This window comes from Acomys minous (genome assembly GCF_964271855.1).
Source record: "Acomys minous genome assembly, chromosome: 8".
NCBI lineage: Eukaryota > Metazoa > Chordata > Mammalia > Rodentia > Muridae > Acomys > Acomys minous.
In genome coordinates, this window is record NC_140489.1 from 31,648,091 (window position 1) to 31,674,909 (window position 26,819).

At 44.6% G+C, this 26,819-nt stretch overlaps 1 protein-coding gene across 15 annotated transcripts in view; it reads right to left on the bottom strand.

Moving 5' to 3' along the window:
- Positions 1 to 26,819, bottom strand: part of TTLL5 (tubulin tyrosine ligase like 5) — a 238,117-nt gene that overhangs the window by 198,351 nt on the left and 12,947 nt on the right. For 12 of the 15 annotated variants that reach the window (XM_084791597.1, XM_084791586.1, XM_084791585.1 and 9 more), the window contains exons 4-9: positions 24,380 to 24,462; positions 22,612 to 22,718; positions 19,083 to 19,213; positions 12,674 to 12,756; positions 5,093 to 5,162; positions 4,080 to 4,164 (exon numbers count right to left, since the gene is read on the bottom strand). In XM_084791597.1, coding sequence (XP_084647723.1) covers positions 4,080 to 4,164; positions 5,093 to 5,162; positions 12,674 to 12,756; positions 19,083 to 19,213; positions 22,612 to 22,718; positions 24,380 to 24,462 — 559 coding nt within the window. Of the gene's footprint in view, positions 1 to 4,079; positions 4,165 to 5,092; positions 5,163 to 12,673; positions 12,757 to 19,082; positions 19,214 to 22,611; positions 22,719 to 24,241; positions 24,295 to 24,379; positions 24,463 to 26,819 lie in introns of those variants that run through there. The other 3 variants (XM_084791590.1, XM_084791587.1, XM_084791584.1) reach the window with 2 other exon arrangements.

The following is a 26,819-nucleotide window of genomic DNA, read 5'->3' on the forward strand; positions in this document are numbered from 1 at the left end:
ATCTTATGGAGGAGAACAAGAGGCCCAAGAGCTCTGATCTGCTGTCAACCAGCTGCAGCAGGGATACTGCCAAAATGCTGCAGTGCCTGGGCAGCGCCCTGCAGAGTCTGGGAGGGGATTACCAGCCTGATCCTCTGTCCTGGGAGCCAGGAATGACTCAAACTTCACAAACAGCAAGGGCCTGCCAGGGAGAGTGACAGTGAGGCTAGGAAGGGCTTCTCCCCATTGTTGCTGTCTCTTCCCCCACTTGCTGTTGTGGCAGATTCTGGACACTGTGCAGTCTGTGAGGTAATCTAAATTCCTTGGCAATCAGCAAGTACCTGAATTCTTTCAAAACCACAGGAATCCAGCACAGAAAAGGTAAATATCCCCCTGGAGCCTGTGTTAATTAGCAAGCAAGGCTACTGAAGGAGGGCCTGGAGGTGGCAGAGGGAAGCAAAGCATTACAAAATGATTTGGGGTCTTTTCTGCATTTCCACTGGGTAATATGGCTGGGGGCGGGGGGGGGGGGGGGTGGCAAAGTGCAAAGAGGGCTGCACTAGAAAAGGCCTTTTCAGCATCTTCCTCCACTTCTCTGAGTGGGTGTAAGCCTCAGAGCCCCCACGGACACTTTCATAAACTGGTGCTACCCTTCCTTGAGTCACTTGTTTACAACTCAGTATCTTTTTAATTAAAAAAAAAAATCCTGTTTCAGTGCAAATTTAGCTATTAACTTTGTCTCAAAAGGGAATTTCTCAAATCATTTATATCCCAGATTGGATGCCCCTGCAGTTGTAAAATCCAGAACAAAGTCTTTTTGAACTCTACTTCTGATACTAAAAAATGGATCACCACCATTTTGATGAGGACAATACCCCTATCTTTGGAAACAAAATCTCTCCTTCCTACAAGTGAAAAATAGTGTGAGGATTCTACAGCAGGGACCTGCAAGGGTATTTTACAACAGCAACCTGCATGGGGATTTTACAGCAGCAACTTGCATGGGGATTTTACAGCAGCAACCTGCATGGGGATCTACAGCAGGGCCTGCATGGGGTTCTACAGCAGGGCCTGCATGGGGTTCTACAGCAGGGCCTGCATGGGGTTCTACGAGAAAACCACAGCAGCAGACAGAGCAGTATTACTACCAGGACCATGAGACTACTGCCTCAAGATAAACAACTTCATTTTAGTATCGCAAAGAAAAAGTGAGAAGGAACTAGAAAGCTGGTCAGTGGCTAACAGCACTTGTTACTTTTGCAAAGGATCTGGGTTCAGTGCCCAGAGCCCGCATGACAGCTCAGATCTTCTCTAAGTTCAAGAGGATCGTGCCCTCCTCTGGCCTCTGCATGCACTGCACACACTTAGTGTAACAACATATATGCAGGCAAACCTTCTACACATAATTAAACATCTGCACTTTGTGTGATCAAAACAAAGACAAATAAAACATGAACCTATAATGAAACTAAGTTCTTTTTCTGTGAAGGGATTAAAGGAGAAAGGAACTGACACAAAACAACCTATTTCACAATGCAATGAGCTTCATCAAGTGAACCTTCGGCCTCCCAACAGAAATGACAGGGTATAAAAGCCTAAAGAAGGAAACTAATTATTTTTGCCTCCAGGTCTGTCTCTTTAGGAAAGATTATGGTTTTCCTTCTAGTCCCAAAGTAAAGCAACCTGGTGATCTCATCCCAAACTGATTGCCTTCAGTTATGTCTACACAAAACACACGTGACCCAAGATTAGCAGAAGCTGCAGGTGCGGAGGAGCTGCAGACGGATGCTGAATGTAATGACACAGCTGGGCGCACTCTGAGGGCTGGAAAGCAAGTGAATGCCAAAATAAACAGTGATTGGTTAGGCACACTGAAGAGCCTGCGCAGAGCAGTGTGCCTTGTATGTCTGGGCAATGGCTGGAGAGAAAGCCACGCGTACGCTTTCGATAAGGATTTCACATCCACCTAAGTTTCAGGTAAACCCACCAAAGACCTGAAATTGTTTCTTTTCTATTTTTGCCTCAATGTGGACTATTTAAAAAGCCGGTTTCCTAACAGTGAGGAAAAGCATCCTCTGGCCATATAAATATGTGTGTGTGTGTGTGTGTGTGTGTGTGTGTGTGTGTGTGTGTGTGTGTATGTCTGTGTGTGTGTCTGTGTGTGTGTGTGTACAAGTTACTTCCAGCTGGAAGCAAGACAAGTGTCACTAATTCAGTAGTTCTGACATCTAATTAACATGTAGCCAGCCAGAGTATTTGCTCATCTGTGGCAAACTGTAACGAATGCGAGTATTGCTCTCACTTTGTGCTCTGAGCCATAAAGATGTGAAAACTGTGTAAAAGTTTACTCATAGTGGGGCTACTAATATTGCAGGTGAAACATCTTTAGAGTATGATACAAAATATACTGTCAGGAGACCCGTGGGAAACAATGTCATAAATAACCTTCTCTCTTCCAGAAGACCGAGCAGGACCAACTATACAAGTTGGGGTGCAGATGAGTAGAAGGAAATGAAGAAGCTCTGTCCTAGGGACAGAAAGCTCCAAAGCCTCCAACTACAAAACCACGGTTCACAGCGCCCTATTCCCTAGAAAAAGTAGGAATATCTTACCTTCTGTGTGTTCCCAACAATATGGAAGCTAAGCTTTTATATTCCTCTTTCTATGAATACTTCAAAGTACAGGAGTTCATATCCATAAATGCTACAGAAAATGTCTTCTTCCCTCTGACAACCCAATTAGAGCTAATTGTTCATGTGAGATGCCTGGTCCAGGCCTTTATTCAACAACTGGGAAACATTTTCTTTTTCTCCTTCTCAGTTTTCAAGGGACAAGAGGCCAGGACTATGGCGTTTCAGTAGCCTCCAGTGTTCCCAGGGCTGCAACTCATAAATCTTAGTAAAGAATATGACAGTACTTATGAAAGCTGTCATTGCCACCTAGAGGTGAAAGGAAGGCATGGCTCACTTGACTCCAAAGCAAACTCAGCTGCCACCACAGTGCAGGCCATGCGGTCAAAGCCCTATCAGTAAGCAGGTGCTGGAGAAGTTGAAGTTCAGAAGGACAGGGGTTCATCTGCTTTCTTCATCTCATAGGCACAAATAGTCACCCTTATTTTATTCATGGAGTCTCCATTTTCAAAATGAATTTTCTAAAATCAGAAACACGCACAGCCTGTAACTTTCAGCTTATTATGTCTGTGCACAGATGCAAAGTACCCTCTAGACTGCTATGCACTATCCCATCACAAGCCATGGCACAGAAGTGCAGAGCAAACCAGCGGACTGACTCAAGTAAGGAGAAGGAATACATAGAAAAGTTTAAATAGTTTAAAGGATTTATGAAAACTGTTACCTGTAAGTCTTTGTGGGTATGGGAGAGAACTCTCCATATTATTACAAATTTAACTTAATTCTGTTGACAGGCCCTACCTTATAACCTACTAAGCACCCGTGACAACTGTATTCACAACCATAGCAAAGTATATGGCTTATATATTAAGGGGTGAGGGCCATGACTAGCCCATGAATATGAGAACACGTGACCATTCAATTAGTTGCAATCCCCACCCACTCCCTCATTAGAAGAACTCAGACAGACAGACAGACAGACAGACAGACACACACACACACACACACACACACACACACACACACACACACAAACCTATTTCTGCTGGTGCAAAAAGGCAGCAGGCATTGCTATGGTGAGGATTAATATAAGGACCTGGTGTACGACAAGTAAATTAAATGTGGCTTTTTGTTATTTTCCCTTCTAGATCTACTCTGAACAAAACAAAAAAAACAAACAAAAACAAAAACAAAAGAAAACCTTCCTTTCTTTTTTTTTTTTAACCACCCTAGGGCTCTCACATGACATGAAACTACCCTGTGGCCCCTATACCTGAGGCGCATCTGTGTCTCCACACACTCACTCTGTAGAGCCCTGCCAGTGAGGCTTCCTGTCACTGAAGGCCACCTGGGCACACTCCATTTCCCTGGGCTGAGCTGAACAGAAAGCAGCAGCCTGGTCTTGGAAACCCTTTATACAGATCCACTCGCACACACGCACCCAACCCCTCCACATCGAAAGCCTCTTACCGGGCCAGTCCTTCCTCATAGAGATAGATGACAAGGGGGTCATAGGAAGTCACGAGCACATAGAGGCGCACGTCAAACTTGAAATCTAGGAAGAAGGTTGAGAGTCACAAGAAAACCTAAGTTCATCTTGTTGCAAAGAACAGGACAGCACAACCAAGAGCTAGGAAAGAATGCGCAATCTCTTCACATAAAGCGCACACTACACACACCGTGCATTGTGCAACTACAGAACCGCTCAGACTGTGCTATGTAGTAGAGTCACTAAATGCATACAGCGTGATGCCCAAACACAGTCCAAGAATGGAGTCGTGTGAGGAGATATCTGAGAGCTTGGGAGAGAACGCCAAGAAACCGAGAGTCTTGGGACCTCAGTCTCTTCAACAGCACGGACATGTTCTTAGATCGTGCTCTAGTTCCTCTTCCAGGTGTAGCAGACTGGGTGCGTTGACTTCAGATTGCTCCTTACAGCTGGCTATTAGTATTTGTTTCTATGCCTCTAAGGAAAGACAGGCTTTTGCCATGTGCAGCTTGCCTCTGTGCTTGTACACTTTACTCATGTGACTCCTCTTAACCTTCAGAGTTAAACTGTCTGATGTTCTGACTGAAGCTGGCTACTGCATGAGACTTTGGTCAGCCTCATTTATTGGCTCCATTCTCCCAGGTCCCACCGCCTGAGTGTAATACCCATAGAGTGCTCCCAATAGAGTGGTAAATAGAACAGTTTTCAGATATTTCAGTTATTTGTTTCAGATCTTACAACCAGTCTCTAGTGTGTGTATATGAGTGTGTGTGTGTGTGTGTGTGTGTGTGTGTGTGTGTGTGTGTTCGTGTTCCTGTGCCTGTGTGACCTAATTTCAGTTTCAAAAGGTAAAGAACCATCCTCATCTCTGGAACCATGGGTATCAAAAATGTCAGACTAGCTTTAAAAGATTTACTAGAGAAGACTATGAAAAGGTTACAACAAAGCTGAGCAAGGTCCAGCCCAATTTAGTCAAGAGTTGATCACAACTCACCATCTATGAGCAGGGGGTTGTTAATGTAACGGGAGACCAAGATGTTCTCTTCCAGGGAGATCTGGTTTGGCTGTTGAGTAAACAGAAAGGAATCAAAAGGGAGAAACCCTAGAATGTATAATAAGGCAGGAACTTCTTAGCCTTTTAAGAAATGATACTATTGAAAACCTGTAATAGTCAACTGGCCAGATAACATACCACTCTGGGTTATCGATTACAATGGGGAAAAATAAATTTACACAGCACCTCTCATAATAAATGCGGTTAAATAGCTTTAAAGATTTATATGCATGGTATAAAGTAGTTATTTGCCAAGAAAATACAAGCTATTTAAAAAATGAAGTTGTTTCTTTTAAAATATAAAGACTAGTGGAAGTTTTAAAACACTGCACTATCCCCAACGCACCTCTCATTAAGTAGTTCCGGAGACTAAGAGATGCGCAAAGGAGCCTAGCATTCCGTGAGCTGGAGTGGATGCTTGATTCACATAAGGCACTTGTTAAGCAACTGTGTGTAAAGACTGAATTAGATCATTTAAAGATCTTGCCAATAGGGGAATGTTGTTTATCTAAGATGTGTGGGTACTGCCGCCTGTGTGTAAAGCACTGAGCACGCAGTGATAAAGAAACAGACACTTCTGTGCCCTCGGAGAACTTCAGACTCAGCAGCTCCTTCCCCACAAAGGGTTTGCTCTTTTGGGTTAGAACAGCCACGCATAGACTCTAAAGGCACACAGAGCAGCAGTTCCACAAACACAAGAGTCACGCTGCCAAAAGGGCCAGCCTGCAGGACTGAGAAGGACAGGCCAGCTCTGGCCAGCAGAAGAGCCGACACTGCCACATGCAAAGTCCAGCAGAAAGGAGGGAGCAGAGGCGCAGGCCAGAGCGAAAGGCTGTGCTGGGCAAGAGCTGAGAGGGCTGGGAGAGAAGTCAGGGGAGGGAAGCCTCTGGCAGAGAGAGCTGAACTGGCAAGGAGGACTGAGACTTAAAATGGTGGGAAGCAGGAAATTACTGCAAACTCCACATGGACAAAGCAGTAAGATGAAGATATCTCAAGCAGAACAACTGCACGTGTGATTAGATTAAGACAGGAAGATCAGCTGTCAACCCAGAAATGCAAAGGGGCTCCAAACTGTAGATGGCAACAATAGCAATTATGAGCTCGGAGCAATGTACAGCTGCTTAGAAGTAACTAGCAACACTTGGAGAAATGGTTACAATTTAATAAAGGTACTGAACATTTACCATGTGCCAAGAGCTGTTCTTAGCATGTCCAAAGTATTATTTCATCCCCATGCAACCCCAGGGTTACCCCACATTCTACAAATGAAGGAAAATCAATGGCGGGGCTCTGCTCTGCTGCAGAGCTGTAAGACTATAGCACTGTGCACTAGTGCAGCTGGACTGTATGCACTAATACACAGTGCTATGCGCACAGCTGGACTGTACGTGCTAATACACAGTGCTATGCGCACAGCTGGACTGTACGCACTAATACACAGTGCTATGCGCACAGCTGGACTGTACGTGCTAATACACAGTGCTATGCGCACAGCTGGACTGTACGTGCTAATACACAGTGCTATGTGCACAGCTGGACTGTACGCGCTAATGCACAGTGCTATGTGCACAGCTGGACTATACGAGCTAATACACAGTGCTATGCACACAGCTGGACTGCACGGGCTAGCGCACAGTGCTTTGCACACAGCTGGACTGTACGGGCGAGCGCACAGTGCTATGCATACAGCTACATTGTACGGGCTAGAGCACAGTGCTATGCACACAGCTGGACTGTACACGCTAATACACAGTGCTATGTGCACAGCTGGACTATATGCGTTAATACACAGTGCTATGCGCACAGCTCGACTGTACGGGCTAGCGCACAGTGCTATGCACACAGCTCAACTGTACGGGCTAGCGCACAGTGCTATGCACACAGCTGGACTGTACGGGCACTAGTGCAGTGGTGGAGCCTGGGTAGTGTTTCAGCAGATTCCCTTTCAAGAACTGCACATAATGCTCCCAAATTCTGGCACAAAATAACTGCTCCAAATTCAAAAGTTCAAAAAAGACATTTCCTAGTCCAAATACTACTGCCGTTCTCTCAAAGTCAGACGCAGCTTTTACGACTCATCTCTAGGTATGAGATGGCACGCTGACATCAGTAGTCACTTATCCCTAATGGACTCAATCACAGTTCCTGTAAGCCTATCACAAGTGCTGCCTCCATTCCGAGTCAGCGAGTGAGTAAGACTTCATAAGCACTTGGAAAGCAAACACACTGCAGGCTGTGTTCTAGCCGTGAGGTTAATGACAGCCATGCAGCACCTACATATAGGCTACGACTGAGCAACAACTGTAGGTTACAGCTGAGAAACGCCTACGGACTACAGCAGCTACGGGACTGGGGTCAGAGGGCATACTAGTCTCCACTCCATGACATATATAGTATGCATGCCTACTTTCCCTCTCTTCCACTCCCTAAGTATCTGAATTTGCCTAACATAAACTCCTCTGTTGAAAGAGTTTAGAACTCGCTCAACTGTCTTTACCTCTAATTCCTATCTACATAGAACTACAGGGATATTTGAAAATGGTTCCTTTGCCTCGAGGTATATATGAAAGCCCAAGTAATAAAAGTTTTCGAAATCCTTAAGTGTATTTCCTATTCACTAATCCTAAGTTAACTAATTTAAAAGTATTTCCATTTCAAGGTAGAATTTCCTCCCAGAGTAGAATTAGGCAATGCAGGAATCAGAACTGCTGTGGAAACTGGACCTTAAGATCCAAGCCGGGGTACTTGTTAAGTTCCTACAGAGTAGGAAAGTGCTGTGGTCAAGAGCGGGTGCTCTGGAAGCCGCTGGGGCTCAGCGACAACCCTGGCACTACCACTTACTAAGAAAACAGCAGCTGCCACACAGCATTCTTATGAAGAGGAATCTTATTAGCAGATTCTATTTAGATTCAAAGGGAAGGTGCCGATTAAATGCTCAAGAAACACCAGTTGGTTCTGGGAGCAGAGGTGCCCACTTTTAGTCCCAGCACCTGAAAAGCAGAGAAAGGTATGTCTCTGTGAGTTCAAGATCAGTCTGGGTCTATATGAGGAGTTCCAGGTCAGAGAGGGGTACATAATGATCCTCTCAAAAACATGTTTCAAAAAAGAAATGCCAGATGCCATTGCTATTACTGCAAACTCAATAGCATCTATGTGGTCCTAACTACTAAATTCTAGACTCGACATCATTCATCACAACCTGCCCCATGCCTCTCATGTCCCAAGCCACATGCCCCATGCCCCAAGCCACATGCCCCACGGCACATGCCCCATGCCCCACACCACATGCCCCAAGCCACATGCCCCATGACAGAGCAACGCACTCAACATAATGAAAACAAGGAAGAATTAGGAATGCAAAATAATTATAATTTTTAAAAAGGTTTTAAGAAGTGATAGTACATGGCACACTGCCAGCACCTTCTAACTAATTGTCAAACAATAAGAAACACAATGAACATAAGCTCAAAACATGAGAGAAATAGAACAAGAGACTGTGGGATTATATTCACAACAGGGGTGAAGACTGTGACCTAACACTCTTGTGACTGTCACAATCTCAGGACATATATTAATAGAACCACTGATAATGGATGACACAAGGATGACTGAATTAGACCTCAGTAGTAAAATTCATACCTTGAACAGAAAACACCAGGTCTCCCCCATCTCGACTTCTCTATCCTGAGCTGGGAAAGTATGGCATTTTGTCAGGTACTGGAGAAGCTGGAGGAAACAGCTCTTTTCCTTTATACTGCACTCTAGATAAGAGCACACCATTAGGAGCCGTGTCAGGTGGCCCACTGAGATGTTTCCCTCTGTAGGAATCCACAAGCTCTCTTCAGTGTTGCATAAAAGCCACACTTTTCTTTCCTTTTTTCTGTTCTCTTTATGGTTAAAAAAAAAGTTGTTTTTGAGGTTGGGTGTGGTGGCACACACCTTTACTCCCAGCACTCGGGAGGCAGAGGCAGGCGGATCACTGTGGGTTCGAGGCCAGCCTGGTCTACAGAGCAAGTCCAGGACAGCCAAGGCTACCCAGAGAAACTGTGTCTCAAAAAAAAAAAAAGTTGCTTTTGTAGATATTTTCCAATAGGCTCGAGCTACTACAGGGTAGTTTACTAATAGGTCTGCTCATGCTTGGGAAGGAAAGAGAAGGAAGTTTTTTTACTTGACCCTCACATCTATGTCTAGCCGCCCCCCACAGTCCCTCCCCCACTCCTACGAGTTCTGAGCAGACAGACCCTCTGCCTTGGTGTTCACTCTCCCTCCCCCTCAACTGTGCAAGGAAAGCAGGCAGCAGCCTTGGAAAGAGTTACTTCATCCAGTTGGCTAATGGGTCACATATTCCAGGGAAAGGATCCAGGTATGGAAAAGAAGGGATGGTTAAGGAGAGAAGGGAGGATTAACAGTGCAGTTTGTGGGTCTGGGTAAAAGGAGATAAAAGTCGGGTTTCTAGGTGAAATGGGAATGTGCTCCCAGCAGACCCACGTGTTGCCAGCTCCCCCTGTGCATGCTGGCATCTTCCCAGGCTTCTGTCTGGCACCTCCACTAAATACCTAAAGAATCAGACTGATTCCAAAGCTTCACCAGCGGGGAGGGGAACTAGCGAAGGTCTAGCCAAGTACTTTGATCTATGCAGGGGGTCTCAAGGGACTGAGCCCGTGGAGAAGTGGGAGGGAGAAAGAGACTCTTACAGAGGCTGCCAAACGTGCATTCCCTAAAGACGCGTCATCCCCTTTATGAGCCTCAGCCTCAGTGAAGAGTTAGAGCAAGAGGTTCCCAGCCCCATTAAGGAAAGTTTAACTTTTCTATTCTTTATGATGTTAGCTTTAAAAGAACAAATCACTAGGGCAAAAGATCATTCCAAAAGGAAAAAAAAAAACCCAGATGAGCTGGGAATATATCCTTTTCTCTTTGACTCATGTCTAAGAAAATAAAAAGCAAACTTGAACCGAAGCTGACTCTCAATAGCAATTCCATTTGGCAGCTAAAACCCAAACCAGCCCCGTCCACGCATTTCAAACAACACTGTGCTCCTGGCAAAGAGCTGAAGGCAAGACTGTCAGACAGGAGCCCTCCGCCAAGGTCACAAAGACAAGAAGAAAGAGCCAAGGCATACCACCATGTTTTATGTCACATAGGACCCAGGGTCGAGGGGATCCAGGTAACAGGACTTGTGGCTGGGGCCTGATGCTATAGTAGCTGCCCTGCCAGAACCAGAGTCAATCCTTGTCCAGAAAGAAAAGTCTGGCTACAATTGTTTACTGTACAGTTTTGGATCCAGATTGAATTTGAGAACCTTCCAAAGTAAAAGACTTTAGAAAGTTCATTTCTGAACACACAGAAAATAACTCAATGTGAAAAAAATAACTGGGGAATTTAAGATGGAGTGCTGACCACACACACGCACGCGCAATGTATCTACCCCAGCCTTCTCTTCCAGAGCTTACTGGAAAGACAGAAAGGAATTTTTTTTTTCAAAAGAATGAATTAATAACAAAGGCTAGAAAAAGACAAAAGGAGCCAGAATAGATCAAAAGTCTAAGTAAATCTTCAAAGGCAGTGGGCAGATAAGATCGGGGCGGAGAGGTGTGGGGAAAGTAGGGGGGCAGAGCAGAGGGAGCCCCGGCCCCAAATACCAGGTAGAAAAGATTCCCAGGGAGGTCCCTGCAAAGTCCAGGCTGGAAGCCAGACAGCATGAAGCAGAGCAGAGTGGGCCAGGGAACAAGAGTCAGATCAGCGCCCTCAGCACGGGACTAGTGAGACCGCGGGCAGGGTTCTCATGGGGGAGAAACCACCCTAAAGCCACTCTAGCCCCAACAGGCAATGAAAAGAGAAAACAATAGTGCTGCCCAAGAGGGACTCCCCATAAACAAGAGGGCCCTCCCTGCTTCAGAAGGTAGAGGCTGCTTCAGCCTTTCAGGACAGGTGCTGGGGCTTGTGGGGGAGGGGCTACTCATCGTGGGGAAGCCTGCAATGGCCTCCAATGTCACTTATAAGATAGCTAACACTTAAGGATTCCTACTCAAACTTGAGAAAAATCCTACAACAGAAGAAAAGACAATCCCCAAACAAGGCAAGGACAGAAGACTATTTTAATGACAGTTCAATGGTATCCTCAAAAATGTGGGTGTCTACTGCACAATGATAGGCTTTTATTAATAAATAAAGATGACATCAGAAAATAAGCATCTCTGGAATTTAATATAATAGCCAATGAAGGAAAGACCCAGGACACTTCAAAAAGGAGACAACGAATAGCCTAGAGAGATGATATTGGTGGATAAGTGGCTTGCTGTACGAACAAGGGGACAGGAGTTCAGCTCCCCAGAGCACATGCAAATGTCCAATGAGTGCTAGAGCCTGACTCAAAGGAGTCCAACCTTGGCAAGAAACAGGGGCTCCCAGAACAAGCACAAGGACTCACTGGCGAGCTCTGAGTCAGACTGAAAGACCCTGCCTCGGGGAATGCGGTGGAAGAACAATCGAAGATGTCAGGTACCAATCTTGGGCCTCCATGCATGTGCTCACATGCACATGCAAACAATATACAAACACACACATACACACACACACACACACACACACACACACACACACACACACCAAATACACATAAAAAAAGAAGGAAAATATAAACAGAAACAAAGAGAGGATACTTTCCCCCAAAGTAAAAGAAAAGTAGATAAAAAGGACCCACCAAATATCTAGAAGGAAAAAGACAAATCTGGGCTTAAATACCGGTTACATTTCACAACCCTAATGCTACAGTCTATTTCTATTGAGCTTAAATTTTTATTAAACTTATAAGGGAAGAAAAACCAAATAATAGTTACTGAAAAAATTATGTTACATAATTCTAAAATCTGAAGCAAAAACTAATTAAACTTAAGAGGTAGAAGGGCAGGGAGAAGTGATATGGGTATAATAAATACACGGTAGATAATTACCAAATACAATAAGAATTTGAGAAAAGAAAAATATAAAATCAACAATTTATTTTATTTACTTTGCATATGTATCTATTATTGTTGTTGTTATTGTGGCACTGAGGACTGAGCCTCGAGCCTCATACATCGCCTCTGAACACTCAGCCATGCCCCAATCTGCATTAATTTTAAAAAACATTTAATAAGGATTTTGTCAAGAATCAAGACATGGGCAGCTTCTAGGAAAAGAGAGATTAAGGGTGAAGAGCAGGCGAGGAGGAGGCAGTGGCAAAAGTGTCACCCCTACTTAGAGCTCGATGAGTGACAGCTCCGTGCTGAGCAGCAGACAGGCAGCATGCTGAGAACAGAAGGGACCTCTTTTGTGCTGATACGAAAGCCTGCCTCCCCCAAAAACCCATCTATAAGTGATACCTGGCCACGGAGTTAGTGTGTCCCAGCAAGGGAGGGCTGCTGCCAGCAGAGTGAACAACGGACAGTGCATTTCAGCCTCCACTCACTGCGGGCGGGACTCAGTGCAAAAGGAAATACCTGCTCAACTGAGTGTCAGGCCTGCCGTCCTGGACATACTTACATTGTTGATCAAGTAGACGCCCCGCCCCCTAGAAGAGGCCACTGGTTTTACTATCCAAGGTCCTCGGTCCTTTGAATATGAATCTGCTCAAAATATTGGGAGATAAAAAGGGAAGAGAAAAACAAAGAGAAAGGAGCATGAGTTTGTTATCTTAAGCTGCAACCACGGTAATCTCTTAGGTACCCAGAGAACCTTCCACATCTCCAGCTGGAAAACTACAGCTAAAAACACCTATGTTTTTAGACTGGCCTTAAAAAAATGAAATGAGGCAAGAAGTGGAAGAAGAGGAAAGAGGAAGAGAATAGAAAATCACTCCCATAATGATACCTTCCACTCTTTCCTCCTTCTTAAGGATGGAAACAAAATAAAGTAAAATCTAAATGCTACCAAAAATAACCTTTGGGAAACTGAAAGTTCTCATTTTTGTTAACTGAAGGGCTGCCAGTGGACAGAGACAAGTGAGTTTTTTACTACATCTCCAAATACAGTTACTTCCTTTGAATAATTCTTCAGTGCTTGTAAACCAGGTGGAGGTTAGGGCAGGGACACACGGTGATTTACGAGTACAGGGGGCCTGCGCTTCCACCACCGCCGGCTCTGTCTTTAAGTATTTTTGGGTCATGTGAAGAAAAAGCAGGAAACTGACACTCAGATTCCCGGGGCTCATGCATGGCCTGTGGAGAAGCAGAAGGCTCCAATATCCACTTAGAGACTATCCTAGGATGGGGAGAGGGAGTCCTGGGTGCTGCCAAGGGAAACCCCAGGAAAGGGAGAGCTGGTAGCAGTCCTCAGGCTATGGCAGTCCCTTCCTCTTCTGATGAACCCCAAGGCACTGTTTTGAAGGAAAGAGGGAAAGTAAAAGCTGAAAACTAAGGTACTGCTTTCTTGCAACTTTTCTTCTCTAAAAGGAGAATGAGTACATGAAGAAATAAAATCAAGTGAGTGAAAGTATTCCTGGCTGTTCCCCACCAGAATAACATCATTTTATCCATAACACAAAAGCATAAACCCAATAAAGTTCCCTCAAATTTATGGTCTCTGGCTTGAGTTATAAAAGGCCAAGTGCTGCCACCTGTGTGTGCTAACCCACCTCTGCTCTTCCCACGTGAGAATACAAACGTCCCCTTCCCCTGAGTAGGGTCCCACCTGGGCTGACCTCAGGACCCCAGCAGCCAAGCAGCCTGACACTAGCAACAACCCCAGGACAGCGCATCTTGTCAGACCACATGCCACCTTTTCATCCCCTTGGCAGGAGTTCAAGAGTCACTTTGATGCCCCAAACAGGAACACACTTTGTCAGTACCACAAACCATCTAATCATTTTACCTGAAGGGGGCCAGGGAAGGGACCAAGGTACCTTTATCCACCCTTTCCCATCTTCCTGTGCCTTCCACTGGATGCAATTTAACAGAAGTAGTAGTAGTAGAAGAAAAAGAACTGTTTAGAACTGTCTCCTCAGCTGGCAGTGCCAGCGCATGACATTAACCCCAGCATTCAAGAGGCAGAGGCCGGTGGATCTCCAAATTCAAGGCCAGTCTGGTCTACAGAGTGAGTTTCAAGACAACCAGGGCTACACAGAGAAACCCTGTCTCAAACAAACAAAAAAAACTGTTTCGTCTCCTCTGCTCACAGGCATGTGAAACCTGTATGTACAGTGGCTAGAACCACGGATCAGCAGCTAGGAGCACTGGCTATGCACAGAGCATCCGTCTGGTCCCCAGCGCCCTTGTTGGGGAGCTCATAACCTCGTCTAACTCCAGCTCTAGGAAACACCTGCATACACTTGGCATTCACACATGCATTCCCTCTCTCTCCCCTCTCTCTCCTCTCCCCCTTCCTCTCTCTCTCATACAAATATAAACACACAAAATTTAAAAATAATCTTTAAAAAAATCGCACTGTGTGTGTGCATGTGTGTGTTTATTCCACGCTGTGTTATAGAAGGTAAAGATTAATTAAATATACTCAATCATATCTATATGAGGGGTTGTGGTTTGCACACATTATGAAAAGCTGGGTTATAAGCAATTTTGGTTCTGTAAGAAGTGCAAGCTCTGTTCTAAGGGCTCAACCCTGCTACTGTAGCTCAAAAACAGATAATATATAAACAAAGGACAGTGGCTGTGTCCCCACAAACCTTCGTTTATGTCCTGAATTTCATGCCACTCCCACATCCACAGTTAAAGTTATCTTGATTTCAACCATTTGAAAATGCAAGAGGCAGCCGGTGTCTGTGGTGCACGCCTGTAATCCCAGCACTTAGGGAGACAGAGGCAGGGGGATCTCTGTGAGTTCGAAGCCAGCCTGGTCTACAAAGCAAGTCCAGAAAAGACAAGGCTACACAGAGAAGCCCTGTGCCAAAAAAAGAAAAAGAAAAAAAAAATGTAAGAGGCATCCTTAGCTCTGAGGGATGTCTGCAAACAGGCAGAGGACTGAATGACTCAAAGGCCGTATTTGCAGGTGCCTGATCAACATGAGGGAACCTTCAACATACATACACAGTGAGAATATTGTTAATTAACTGACGTAGAATGGTCTGTGGAAAAGAAGCAAGCACAAGGCGATAGCTACAGCACGTCTCTCTCTATGCCCACACACTCAAGCCATTTGCCAGCAATTGACAAGAATATCTTCAGGAAGACGTGTGGAAAAACTAGTAGCAAGCACTGGGGAGAGAGCTGAGAGAAAAAAGAGGCATCTTCTCTGATTACTGATTTACTTTAGTATTTTTTGTTGTTTTTGGTTTTGATTTTGGTTTTTTGGTTTTTCGAGACAAGGTTTCTCTGTGTAATACCTCTGGCTGTCCTGGAACTCTCTTTGTAGACCAAGCTGGCCTCAAACTCACAGAGATCTGCCTGACTTGGCCACCCAAGTACTGGGATTAAAGGCGTGCACTACCATGCCCAGCTGGACTTACTTTAGTTTTACACCATGGAAATATATTACTCTTTCAAAAAATGTAATTTATTAAAAAAAAAAAGTAATTTATACCACATTAAAATAGTGCCATAGAACAAAGGCTTACAGTTACATATGAGAAAAAGTTATAAATAAAATGAGGCCACTGAACACAAAAGATATCATTCTTTTACCATCTTCCTCAGATTTCTGAGGAAGCAATGGGATTGAGCATGCTGTGCTTTGAATATGACATGTCCCACACAGGCAGTCCAAACACCTGGTCCCCAGCTGGTGGCACTGTTGGGAAAAGTTATGGAAACCTTAATGAGGTGGAGCCTCCCTGAAGGAAGTGGGTCACTGGGGGTTGGGCCTTGATGCCTTATAGCCCAGCCCCTCTTCCTGTTCACTCTTGACTTTCTGAGTGTTGATGCAATAGACCAGCCGGCCTCCTGCTCCTACCACAAAGCCTCCTTCCTTACCAGTTTCCCCAACATGGTTAACTGGGTCCCTCTGGAAATGTTAAGACAAAATAAACTTTTCCCCCTTAAGTTGCTTTTGTAAGGAAGTTAATCACGGCAACAGAAGAGAAGCTAAGAAGCTATTAATATAAAAACAAAAAAATTTAAATTTCCTAAGCTCCATGCATTCAAAACCTTTATGTACTCTGTCTGTCCAGTCTCCTAGAGGTGGGGTATACAGCAGTAAGACAGCTTTATCCCTCACAAAGAGGAGGGTAGCAGACAGACTGACATTTAAACAGGCTCTTACAGACACTGAGAGCTATGAAGTATTGGGTCTATAAAGTGTCTAGGAAGATAACCAAAGCGGTCTGGAGACAGCGCCACCAGATGCTGAAAACTCATTTTCAGAGAAGGATGAGTGTAGCTACATGCAGCATTTGCCACGAGCATACTGTCCAATCGACCCTGCTTTGGGAACTAGCTTTCTGGGAAGCTAATGCTTCTGGGCTCAAGAGGGAGCTCAGTAATGACAGTTCCTTAGCACGCATAGGATTCTCTGTTCAATCCCCAGCACTGCAAAAAATAAAAAATAAAATAAAATTTTTAAAAACCAAGTTTTTTTTTAAATGTAAAAACATATGAACTTGACTTCTGGTGCTTAATTACTGGCATGTTCTGTGAGTTCTAATGTCAGGATTCATCTTCTGTGCTGGCATTGTTACACTGACTGGTTATATTTCAAAACAAAGATCTATTTCTTTTGCAAGTGTCAAAAAAAATTAGCAAGAAACAAGAAAAATCAGAAACAAAGGCAGAGCAGAGGTAACGCAGTCTGCCTGGATGAAGACGTGCAACAGCGTGCACAGCCCACCGGGAAGAGCACTGGGTCGCAGTAGGGCGCTCTCAGCTTTGCTCACGGTGCTATTAGACAGTGTTCTTAAACTCCATAGTCTTATCTTCAAAGTGAGGAGTTCCGTCTCATTTGCTAAGATCTCTTATACAATGATGGGCCTAGAGATGGACTGTCTGCACTGATCTGAGCATCTGCAATAAACTGCATGACACTACAGCTTTGTTCACGTCTCAGAACTATTTTTCAGCCTCCATCATAGGCAGCAATGCCATAGAACACAGCTCCAGGAGGAAGCTCTGCTTGTCTCTACTGCTGCCACCCTGGTCTTCATTGTCATTTCCTTCTTCCTGCCTAAAAACTGTCTGCTTTAGGTGGGTTCTCCAGGGTCACAGACCTATACAGTTCTACTGAGCATTAACTGGAGATGGGGCGCCAAGAACCTGGAAGAGTCTGCGCTGTGTACTCCAAGCCCTGCTCGCTCTGACTCAGCACTTCTGGGGACCCGAGCTTTCACATCTCGAGCTACAGTGAATACTCCTGGGCTCAATCTTAAGACAAACTTAAGACCTTTTCTTACTGTGACAAAAAGCTTGGCTCATGTTCCCAGTGCCTCTGCAAAGCTTTGCATCCTGCTCAGTCCTGTCAAAGGTCCTGCTGGGACCTTTCTGCCCTCTTAAGAACACAAACCCACACTTTGCCCTCACTCTTGGCATAAGACCATACCACCCTCCTTACTAGGCTGGGCGTTCCTCACATGAACCGAGCAAGCCTCCTCCTTCCGTGGGCAGTCTACCTGGCCAGCAGCGAGCCTTCTCCCCTCCCTCCTCTTGGGAAGTCATGGCCACCTCCTTTCTAGTGCTCACCCCTCTACCTGAGCCACTGTCTCTCCTGGGACATCTTTCTCAGCTCTTCTACCATCTCTCCTCCCTCCTGGCTCTGTGGGCTGCTTCTCTGTCTTCTTATATCTCTTAGTCATCACTTTCATCTGGAACCTCTGGAATCTGTGTCTCTGGCCAAACCCTGAGTTGCTTTTACAGCCATCTGCAAACCATCCCTGCATGCTTTCCCCACAGCACCTTGAATGTACACTGTCCAAACTGGACGCTCCTCTTTCCCATAACAGCTCCTCTTGTATTTTCCTGGTCCTATTCTTGCTTAGACTCACAAGCCCTGATGGGACAATGGTGCTTCACATCTGTAATCTCAACTCCCAGGAAGGGAAAGCTGAGGCAAGACTGCTAGGGCCCAGGAGTTTGAGGCCAGCCTAGGCAACCCCCTCCCCGCCCCCACCCCACCCCACTAGAGTTAGTTTCTCTAACTCCCGTCTTTGGAGGCTTGTTTGGACCTTCTTCCTGACCTTTCTCATATCTAGTTAATAAATCCTATTTGGCCTTCCACCCTACCTACATCACACCTCCTGAGGCAGGCAGGGTCTGGCCCGAGGGAGAGGGCTGGAAACAACGCAGGCCTGGGAAGTAAGTTCAGTGAGGCCAGGGAAGCAGGAATCCTATTGGAGACCTAGGTCCAGGCCACATGCTGCTGTTACTTTACATTGGGCTGAAATTCAGACGCCTCTGTGTATTAGTATGAACTCAAGAAATAAGAGTATAACCAAACTCTAAGCATCAAAAGACATATGATGCTGGCCATGGTAGTAGCCTTTAGTCTTAGCACTTAGGAAGCAGAAGCAGGCAGAAGCCAGCCTGATCTACATAGGGAGTTCTAGCTAGGCCAGCTGTCGCTACATGGTGAATCCCTATCTCAAAAGATAAATAAGCAAGCACAAATTTTATAAAGACTTATGATACTTGTTCCCCAAAGAACACAAGTCCAAAAGTAAAGGCAGCGAGAAAGTTAAAGTGGGAAGTCGAAGAGAGCCACCAAAGGGAAGCGCGCAGTTTACATACTGACTCTCAACAACAAACAGATAGTTGGGCAAAAACACCCAAGAAAGGGTGTGTTCAGATGACACCAATGTGTCCTCACATAAATTATTACTGTCATCCTACCAAATATAAACATAGAAGAGCGCCATCCAAATATAAAAAATCTAAAACTTTTATGTCTGTAACTGCTCTTCCTATTTAAGCACAACTTTTCAAAGACTTAAAGCCCCAGTGAGCTGTAAGATCAACGATCTCTAAGTAAATCTGCCTCCATTCAGATGCTGGGGCATTCTCAGTCAAGCACTTACTACAGAATTCCGCATACTCAGCTGGCAAGAGGAAGGTCTGAGGAAGGATGTGGAACGCCTTGAATCCATGTGTGTGCTGCATCCGAATGATGTTTTTATACAGTCGGTCCTTGCGGGTTAGTTCATAAGACCTGAAAAGCAGGAACATCTTTCCATTTCAGTGGGTTACACCTACAGAGGCCTCCTGTGTAAGCACACTGTGAGGACCTCACAGCACTGAGCTCTGAAGCCATCACTGCAGACGGTAGACGATCCCAAACCTATGCTGCTGCTACTCCAAAGGCCTTAGTGAATGTTCTCATCAAATGCACATTTCTGATCAGATTTGCTTATAAAGATACCATTTACATAGAATAAAATGCCCCCTTTCGCTATTCTGATGTACTGATTAGGTAAGGACCACCACAATCAAAGTGCAGGACAATGCTAATATCCTACAGTAGCTTCAATTGCCTTGCAGTCAGCTCTTTCTATCACTACCAGCCAAAGGGCAATTGTCTGTTTTCCCTTCCAAACAGTCAGATAGGCAGGATCACACAATGTGTATCCTTCCCACTGAGCAAGAAACATCTCAGCTTTATCTCTACTGGCTGCACACGTCAATATTTTATTCTTTTATGTGCTCAGTTACAGGTTGTGGTGTGGATAGACCACAGTTTGTTTATCTATTCACCAGATGAAGGACATCTGGATTATTTCCAGGTTAGGGGAGACTGTGAATAAAGTTGCTTGAAAGCACTTACATATAGATTTTTATGTAAACATTGAGTTTTTATGCAGACATTTCCATTTTTCCAGGTGTGGGACTGCTTTGTAGTTTACCAAGTTGCATCAGTTATCTACTGCTAGATAATAAACAACCCCAAAATATAGCAGCTTAAAATAGTAGTTCACACTAATGATGTCACACAGTTTCTGTGGGCGGGCGATGTGGGATGGCAGAACTGATGAGGCTGCAGTGCAGATGTGTGCCTACACTGCCATCATCAGGCCTGACTAGGGTAGAGCATGCACTTTGCAGGATGCTCCTAAGTATGGAGCTGACAATGAGGCTTCAGTTCCTCGGGTGAACCTTTCCACAAGGCTGCATACTTTCATGTCACGCTGCTGGCCTCTCCTAGGCCCACTTATCTGAGAGAGGTTGTAATGTCTGTTATGACCAAGTCTCCAAAATAGCACACCACTTCTGTCACATTCCATTTGTTAGAGGCCAATCACTTAGTCTGGTTGACACTCAAGATCAGAAAGATTTAGCTCAATCTTTGAAGGCAGTGTCAAAGAATTTACAGACACATTTTACAACCACCACAGAAGTATATGTTTAACTTTATAAGAACTGCCAGCGGTTATTCTGAGGATACTGGAAAAACAGGCTCAGTTTCTCCTACCACATTCTGAGATGTAGAGGAAATACCAGAATGTTTTCCTGGTCTCTCAGCTCCACATAATTACTCAACACTTTGACACCAGCTGGGAGGGGGGAGGTCACTACTACCAGTAAGCCGTGCCACTGTGGATACTACTGGGTGTCCTCTAATTCAGTTCTGAAGTGGTCTACCTGGGTTGAAGGCCCAGTCCCCAAGGCTGACCCCAGTTCCAAGAACCAAACTGTCCCATCTGTGCTTCTGACCAGCTAAGCCAAGACCTTTTCTTTGCATTTGATGAGTTTGCTTGAGTGGGTCACAGACCTTGGTAAAGCACATTCCCTGATGGGCTAAAGCTTACAAAGAATTCAGATAAACAGATGTGCTTGGGATGAGGTGTGAAAGAAGGGACACAGAGCTGCCAGGCCTCTGTCTCTGGCACTATACCTGCCAGGCCCTCCACATGTTCCTCTGTCTCGCTCTAACCTTGTCCTAGTAATGAAAGCATCACTAAGTAGATATAACTGATTAAGTCACTGGTCACGTTAAAACTTCAACCTCCTCTCCCTTCCTGAAGGTTAAAGGACAGATAGAAACTCCAACCCTCTTATCAAAACAGCCTTTCCTAGAGCCTGTAAGCATCCTGGAACCACTAGGGCCTACCAGGCACCAGGCAATTCATTAGCACACAAAAGACACACTGGTGATGCCACAGATTCTACAAGACGAAAACCAAGAAACTGGGACCTAGAACAATAGATATTTCACAATTTCCAGGTATTCGAGGTCATCTACCAGGTTGCCCTCCCACCAGCAGTATACCAGCATGCTAGTCACCATGCATCCTGGCTGTCAGAATCATTTGGTGCTATCTAACTTTTAAAGCCATTTTAATACATATATATCAGTACCTCATATAGTTTTAATTTGCATTGCCCTAATGACTAATGATGTTGAATATCTTTAACTGACCACACATACATTTTCTTTGACATATCCATTTAAAGTTTTCCTATTTTGATAAATTTGTTTGATTTGCTATATATACATACATACATGTATATCCACTAAATCTTTTCTCCATTTTTAAAACTAAGATTTCTTTCTTATTACTGAGTTATTAGAGTTTGTGACATAGTTTGGAAACAAACTCTTCATCAGATACATGTTATAAATACCTCTCCAGAGGTCTCCTTGTGTTTTTATCCTCTTACGCACTAAGCTTTGTTCTAGCTAAGAAACCTCTGTCTAAGCAAAGATCATCAAATTTCCCTTTGTATGGGTTTATGTTTAGAATTTACATCTGTGATCTTTATTCCAAATGGGTTTTTTTAAACCTGATTTAGAAGTATAAAATCCATTCTAAAACAGATTTTGAACATAAATAAGACATTTTAAGCCTGACTTTTTATAAATATACTCAAAATTTCAGACTGAAAAAACTAAATAGGTAAGATTCCACCTCACAAAGCTATAGCATGAGCTGCTGCCCAAAACAGACACAAAATGATCTGTCATTAAAATTAATGAGCTATCAACTGACAACCAGACTATGCTCTCTTTCAAATTTGTTTGAAACAAACGGATAGAAACCACCACCATGTAACAAGAAGTATTAAGCCACAGCTAGACTCTCATCTCAGCCTGTCTGCTGGGTCTTTGGAATCTTACTTTTGTTTGTTTGTTTGTTTGTTTGTTTGTTTGATTGACATAGGGTCTCACATGGTCTAAGCTGGCCTTGGTTTGTTCTGGAGCCAAGGCTGCCATGCACTTCTCATCTCCCTGGTTCTATGTCTCAGGTGCAATGGTTATAAGCATGTGCCATCCCTCCCAGCTTGGAACCCTGAACCTTTTTATGCCCAAGGAAAATGCACCATATTAACATAGAGATACCACCCACATAAAATGCTATGAGCAACCTCAATTTTAGGAAAGAGATTTGGAAACTGTCTCTTTACGAACTTTCACACTTCTATAGGCTCTTGAAGAGTCTACACCTCGAGGGGCTCAAAGTCACACTGAGACCTCAGTCCCACGTGTGGGCTACAGCACTTCCCAAGTTTCTTCTTCCTCCACTTCCCTCTAAGAAGACTAAATATCTCCACTGGCTACACGTTCCAATGACAGCATCGTCACATGCTACAGCACACTCAGAGGACCATTACCTGGGGAAGTGATTAACTTTTTGTGCTTCAGAGAGGGTTCGAAGTAAGAAGGGCTTCAGGTGGGATCCTGTCCACATCAAATTATAGTCAGTGCTGCTTGGGTGAACCTAGGCACAAAAGACAAACAAACAGACAAACATCAGCAGCAGTCTGTCTCCGGAAGAGTGAGGGCGCACAAAGTCAGTGGTTTCTCACTTGCAGAGGACTCTCAGCATGGCCCAGTTACTATACAAACCTATCACTGCAGCAAACACAATAATGAGGGTTAAAGAAAGGGAGAGCTGGGGAGATCCCAAACACAAACAATAAAATAAGTTAACCCTTCTGTACAAACTCTTTTTTTCTCAGACTTTCCCTATGTCTTTGTAGATCATAAACTAAAGCCAGAGCTGGACCGATGGTTCAGTGCTTAAAACAGTATGTACTGCTCTTGCAAAGGACCTAGGTTCAATTCCCAGCACCTCCACTAGGTGGCTCATAACCACCTACAACTCCAGCTACAGAGGAGGCTGATCCCTCTGGCCTGTATAGGCACCTACACTCTCATGCATGAACCCAGAGACACGTAATTAAAATTTAGAAGAGTAAATCTAAGAAAAAAATTTAACCTTAGATTTCCTTTACTTATTCACTAGAATTCATCTGTCCATTCATTATCAAGTACTCTGTCCATACAACACACTAGGACAATGGCAAATGCTGGAAATAGATAAACAGTACATATCCAGATCTAGCCAAGGGACAGAACATTCTCCACAGTTAAGTGGAGACTGGGGACTGACTTTCACACGAACTCTGCTGCCCCATATTTGGCCATGTCCCCTTGATGGGGAGGCCTTATGGCACTAGGAGGAAGGATAGCAGACTACCAAGAAGAGACTTGATACCCTAGCATCATATTCAAGGGGAGGAGGTCCCCATCAGTCACAGTCATAGGGAAGGGGAATGGAGTGAAAGCGGGAGGGAGGGAGGAATGGGAGGATGCATGGGATGGGATAGCAAATGAGATGTAATATGAATTATTTTATTTTTCAATAAAAAATGTGTTTAAAAAAAAAATACAAGGTCCTCAAGTGCCCCCTATTGATGCCAACCTAGAATAAGCTGCTCACAAGCAGGCTTTCATCACTGGTCTCAGAGTATGAGTAGTGGTAGACCATGTAGCATCTGTGCCAGACCTTTTCAATAACATTATCTCGTTTTCCCAGTTTCCTTAGGAAAATAACTTGCTCCTGGATATTAAAGCACCTGCCAGTCACCCACCCACGCTCTGCTTTATGAGATGCCTCAGCTGGTCCAGCAATCCTATCACTGGAAAAAAGCACAACGACACTGAATAGAGTCTAGTAACTTTCACAGCAGAGCCTTGAGATAACCCTGGAGATCCCTGACCTTTGGTCCCAGACCCTACCGTGGCCTTTGTCCTAGAGAAGCCTCTGCTTCTGTGAGCCACCGTTTCCATAGCATTCTACAACTCTATCTTGATTTCAGTTATAAAAATCTGCTTCAGTTTTTATCAGATAACCTCTCATGGGCAACTCTGACCAAATCTAAGACATCACAGAAGAGGGAGACAGGGAATCCTGTGGAATGCTTCCCATGTACCACAACGAGAAATTGCTGGTAGTACCAAGTTCTGCAGGGCCTCTAATCACTGGTCCCGTGTGCTTCCTAGCTCTGCCTCTGCGGATGGATAAAGTCAGTTAGGTAGCTGGGATTTCTGCTTTTGAGGTGATCAGGCAAGGTAAGGTTGTAAAAATGAGCTTACTTCATGAAATCCATGGGCTGTCAGAATGCTTCGCACCAGGCGACTGTCGGTTCTCACAATCTTATAAGACAAATGATAACGTTCTAAAGAAAAACACAGAACGACGTTCAATAGCCAGAAACAAACATAATCAAACAAAAAACCATTACTCAGGAAAAAGCCCTCACCCTTTTACAGACTAAGAAGTAGACCCAACTGTACTTAAAAGGCTAAGTGCGCCTGCTCCAGACAGTCCTCTGTGTCCTCAAACACTGATTACCTGCACATCTTAGAAAAGAGTCTCTCTAATAGGAAGAAGCCACAAGGACCTGCAACTGCCCCCTTTAAAACAGGCTGTGCTACGAGTCCTGCATGGCACCAGCTTCCTGCTCTTGTGCACATTTCCTGCTGGCCCTGGAGACAGAACCTGTGCCTTGACGCTGTCTGAGAGGAAACTCTGTAACCACATAAACTTTTACTCTCAACTATGACACTAAATCTTTTTTTAAAAATATTTTTATTTAATTAATTTATTCAGATTACATCTATATTGTTTCCCCCTCACTTGTATCCACCTGTTCCTCCCTCCCTCCTGTTTTCACCCTATTCCCCTCCCCTAGGTCTGTGACCAAGGGGGACCTCCTCCCCCACTATATGGTCATAGACTATCAATCTCATCTTGGTAGCCTGCTTATCCTTTCTCTGAGTGCCACCAGGCCTCTCCACCATGGGGAAGTAATATGCCACTAACTCTTTCTGTATGTCCCTACAAACTGAGAACCTTAGTGAAGAATTCTATGGAAAATTCTTTTTGCTATTGGTTTGTTGTTTTGAGTTTTTGCTCATTTGTTTTTGAGACTAAGTTTGCTCAAGCCTAGGCTCGAGTGAATTGACGAGGCTTATGCCTCAGTCTTCCATGTGTTGAGATTATTGGCACAAGCCTCAATACCTGGCTCCAGATCAGTGTTTTGGTTTTTTGTTTGTTTGTTTGTTTTCAGTTTTTGGTTTTTGGTTTTTTTCAGACAGGGTTTCTCTATGTGAAAGAGCCCTGGCTGTCCTGGACCAGGCTGGCCTTGAACTCACAGAGATCTGCCTACCTCTGCCTTCCAAGTGCTGGGATTAAGCCAGGGAGATTAGTGCTTTTAAAGGACTGTATGCTGAACAATGGTGAATGAATACAATGAAGCCATTTGCAAATAGACAGCACAATGTTCAGCCCCATCATCAAAGACAGCTAGGTTTCTGATGAATTTATATGGGAAGCTTCATACATCGCAGCTGCTCCCATGGGCACATTAGGGGCCTACCATAAGCCTTGGTGTGCACTCTATGCAAAGCTGAGTCAGAAAGAGGGGCATGGACAAGACAGACTCTCTTCTAAAGCCCAGCCACAACCTATTCCCAGCAGCCCCCGACCACTGCGTGGTTGTTACAGGATCGCTGAAAGACAACCAAGGCAGAGTCCTGTGCCTCTGTTTCAGTGCAGAACAGAATGCCAAGAGCAGTACAGAGTGTTGCGAGAGTTCAGACTGTAGGCTGGGAAGCCTGAACCATCCTGCTAGATCCCAAAAAACAGAAATGTTCAAAACTGATTGGAACCAGGTCACAAAGAGCCTAAGTGGGCTCCCAAGGAACAAACTGGAGACATTCTAATATGAAAGTGACGAAGCAATGAATAAATTATAATGCAATTACAAAAGGAACCGTAAATCCACAGCACAAGACAGTGAGGCAGTGTACTGGTTTGCTTTTGCTGCTGTAACAGGTAGGCTTGGCAGCTTAAGCACAAACTTGCAGCCTCCTTGGCAACACAGGCCCCAGCAGTCTAGAGCAAGTCTGTGATCAGCAGGCTGTGCTCCCTTCCGTGGACTCCAGGCTGGATTTGGACCCTCCACGTTTCCAGCTTCCAATGGCCACCTCTACTCAGTGCTGCATAGTTTATGCTCCCCATCTTTCACTTTCACAGGCAACTATGGTAGGTCTACTCTTGTCCACCGTGTCCCACTCTGGCCCTGCTGGCTCCTCTTTCCATGTTAAGGAACCCTTTGGTTGCACTAGACTGGACACTCTGGCCAGAATGATCTTCTTACCAATTAGCAACTTGAATTCCCCTTTACAGTGGAAGGGATTAAGATATGTCAGACACAGTAGAGGGCCTACTGTGGCCCACCCTCTGCTCCGCAAACAGTCATGCTTCTCTCACATACCAAATAAATCCAACCCATCCCAACAGCCCTGTCAACTCAACCCAAAGTCTAAAAATCTCATCCAGCTCAAAATTCTCCAGTCTCATCATCTACATCAGTGTGATTCGCCTTGGGGCAAAACTGCTCTCCATCAGTGGAGCTCAAACAAATTATTTGCTTCCCAAATGCAATAAATGAACTCCAGCTACATGGAGGCTGGTTCACACTGGGAGACAACTTAAGGAGGAAAAAGGAGTCACAGTATGGATTTACAG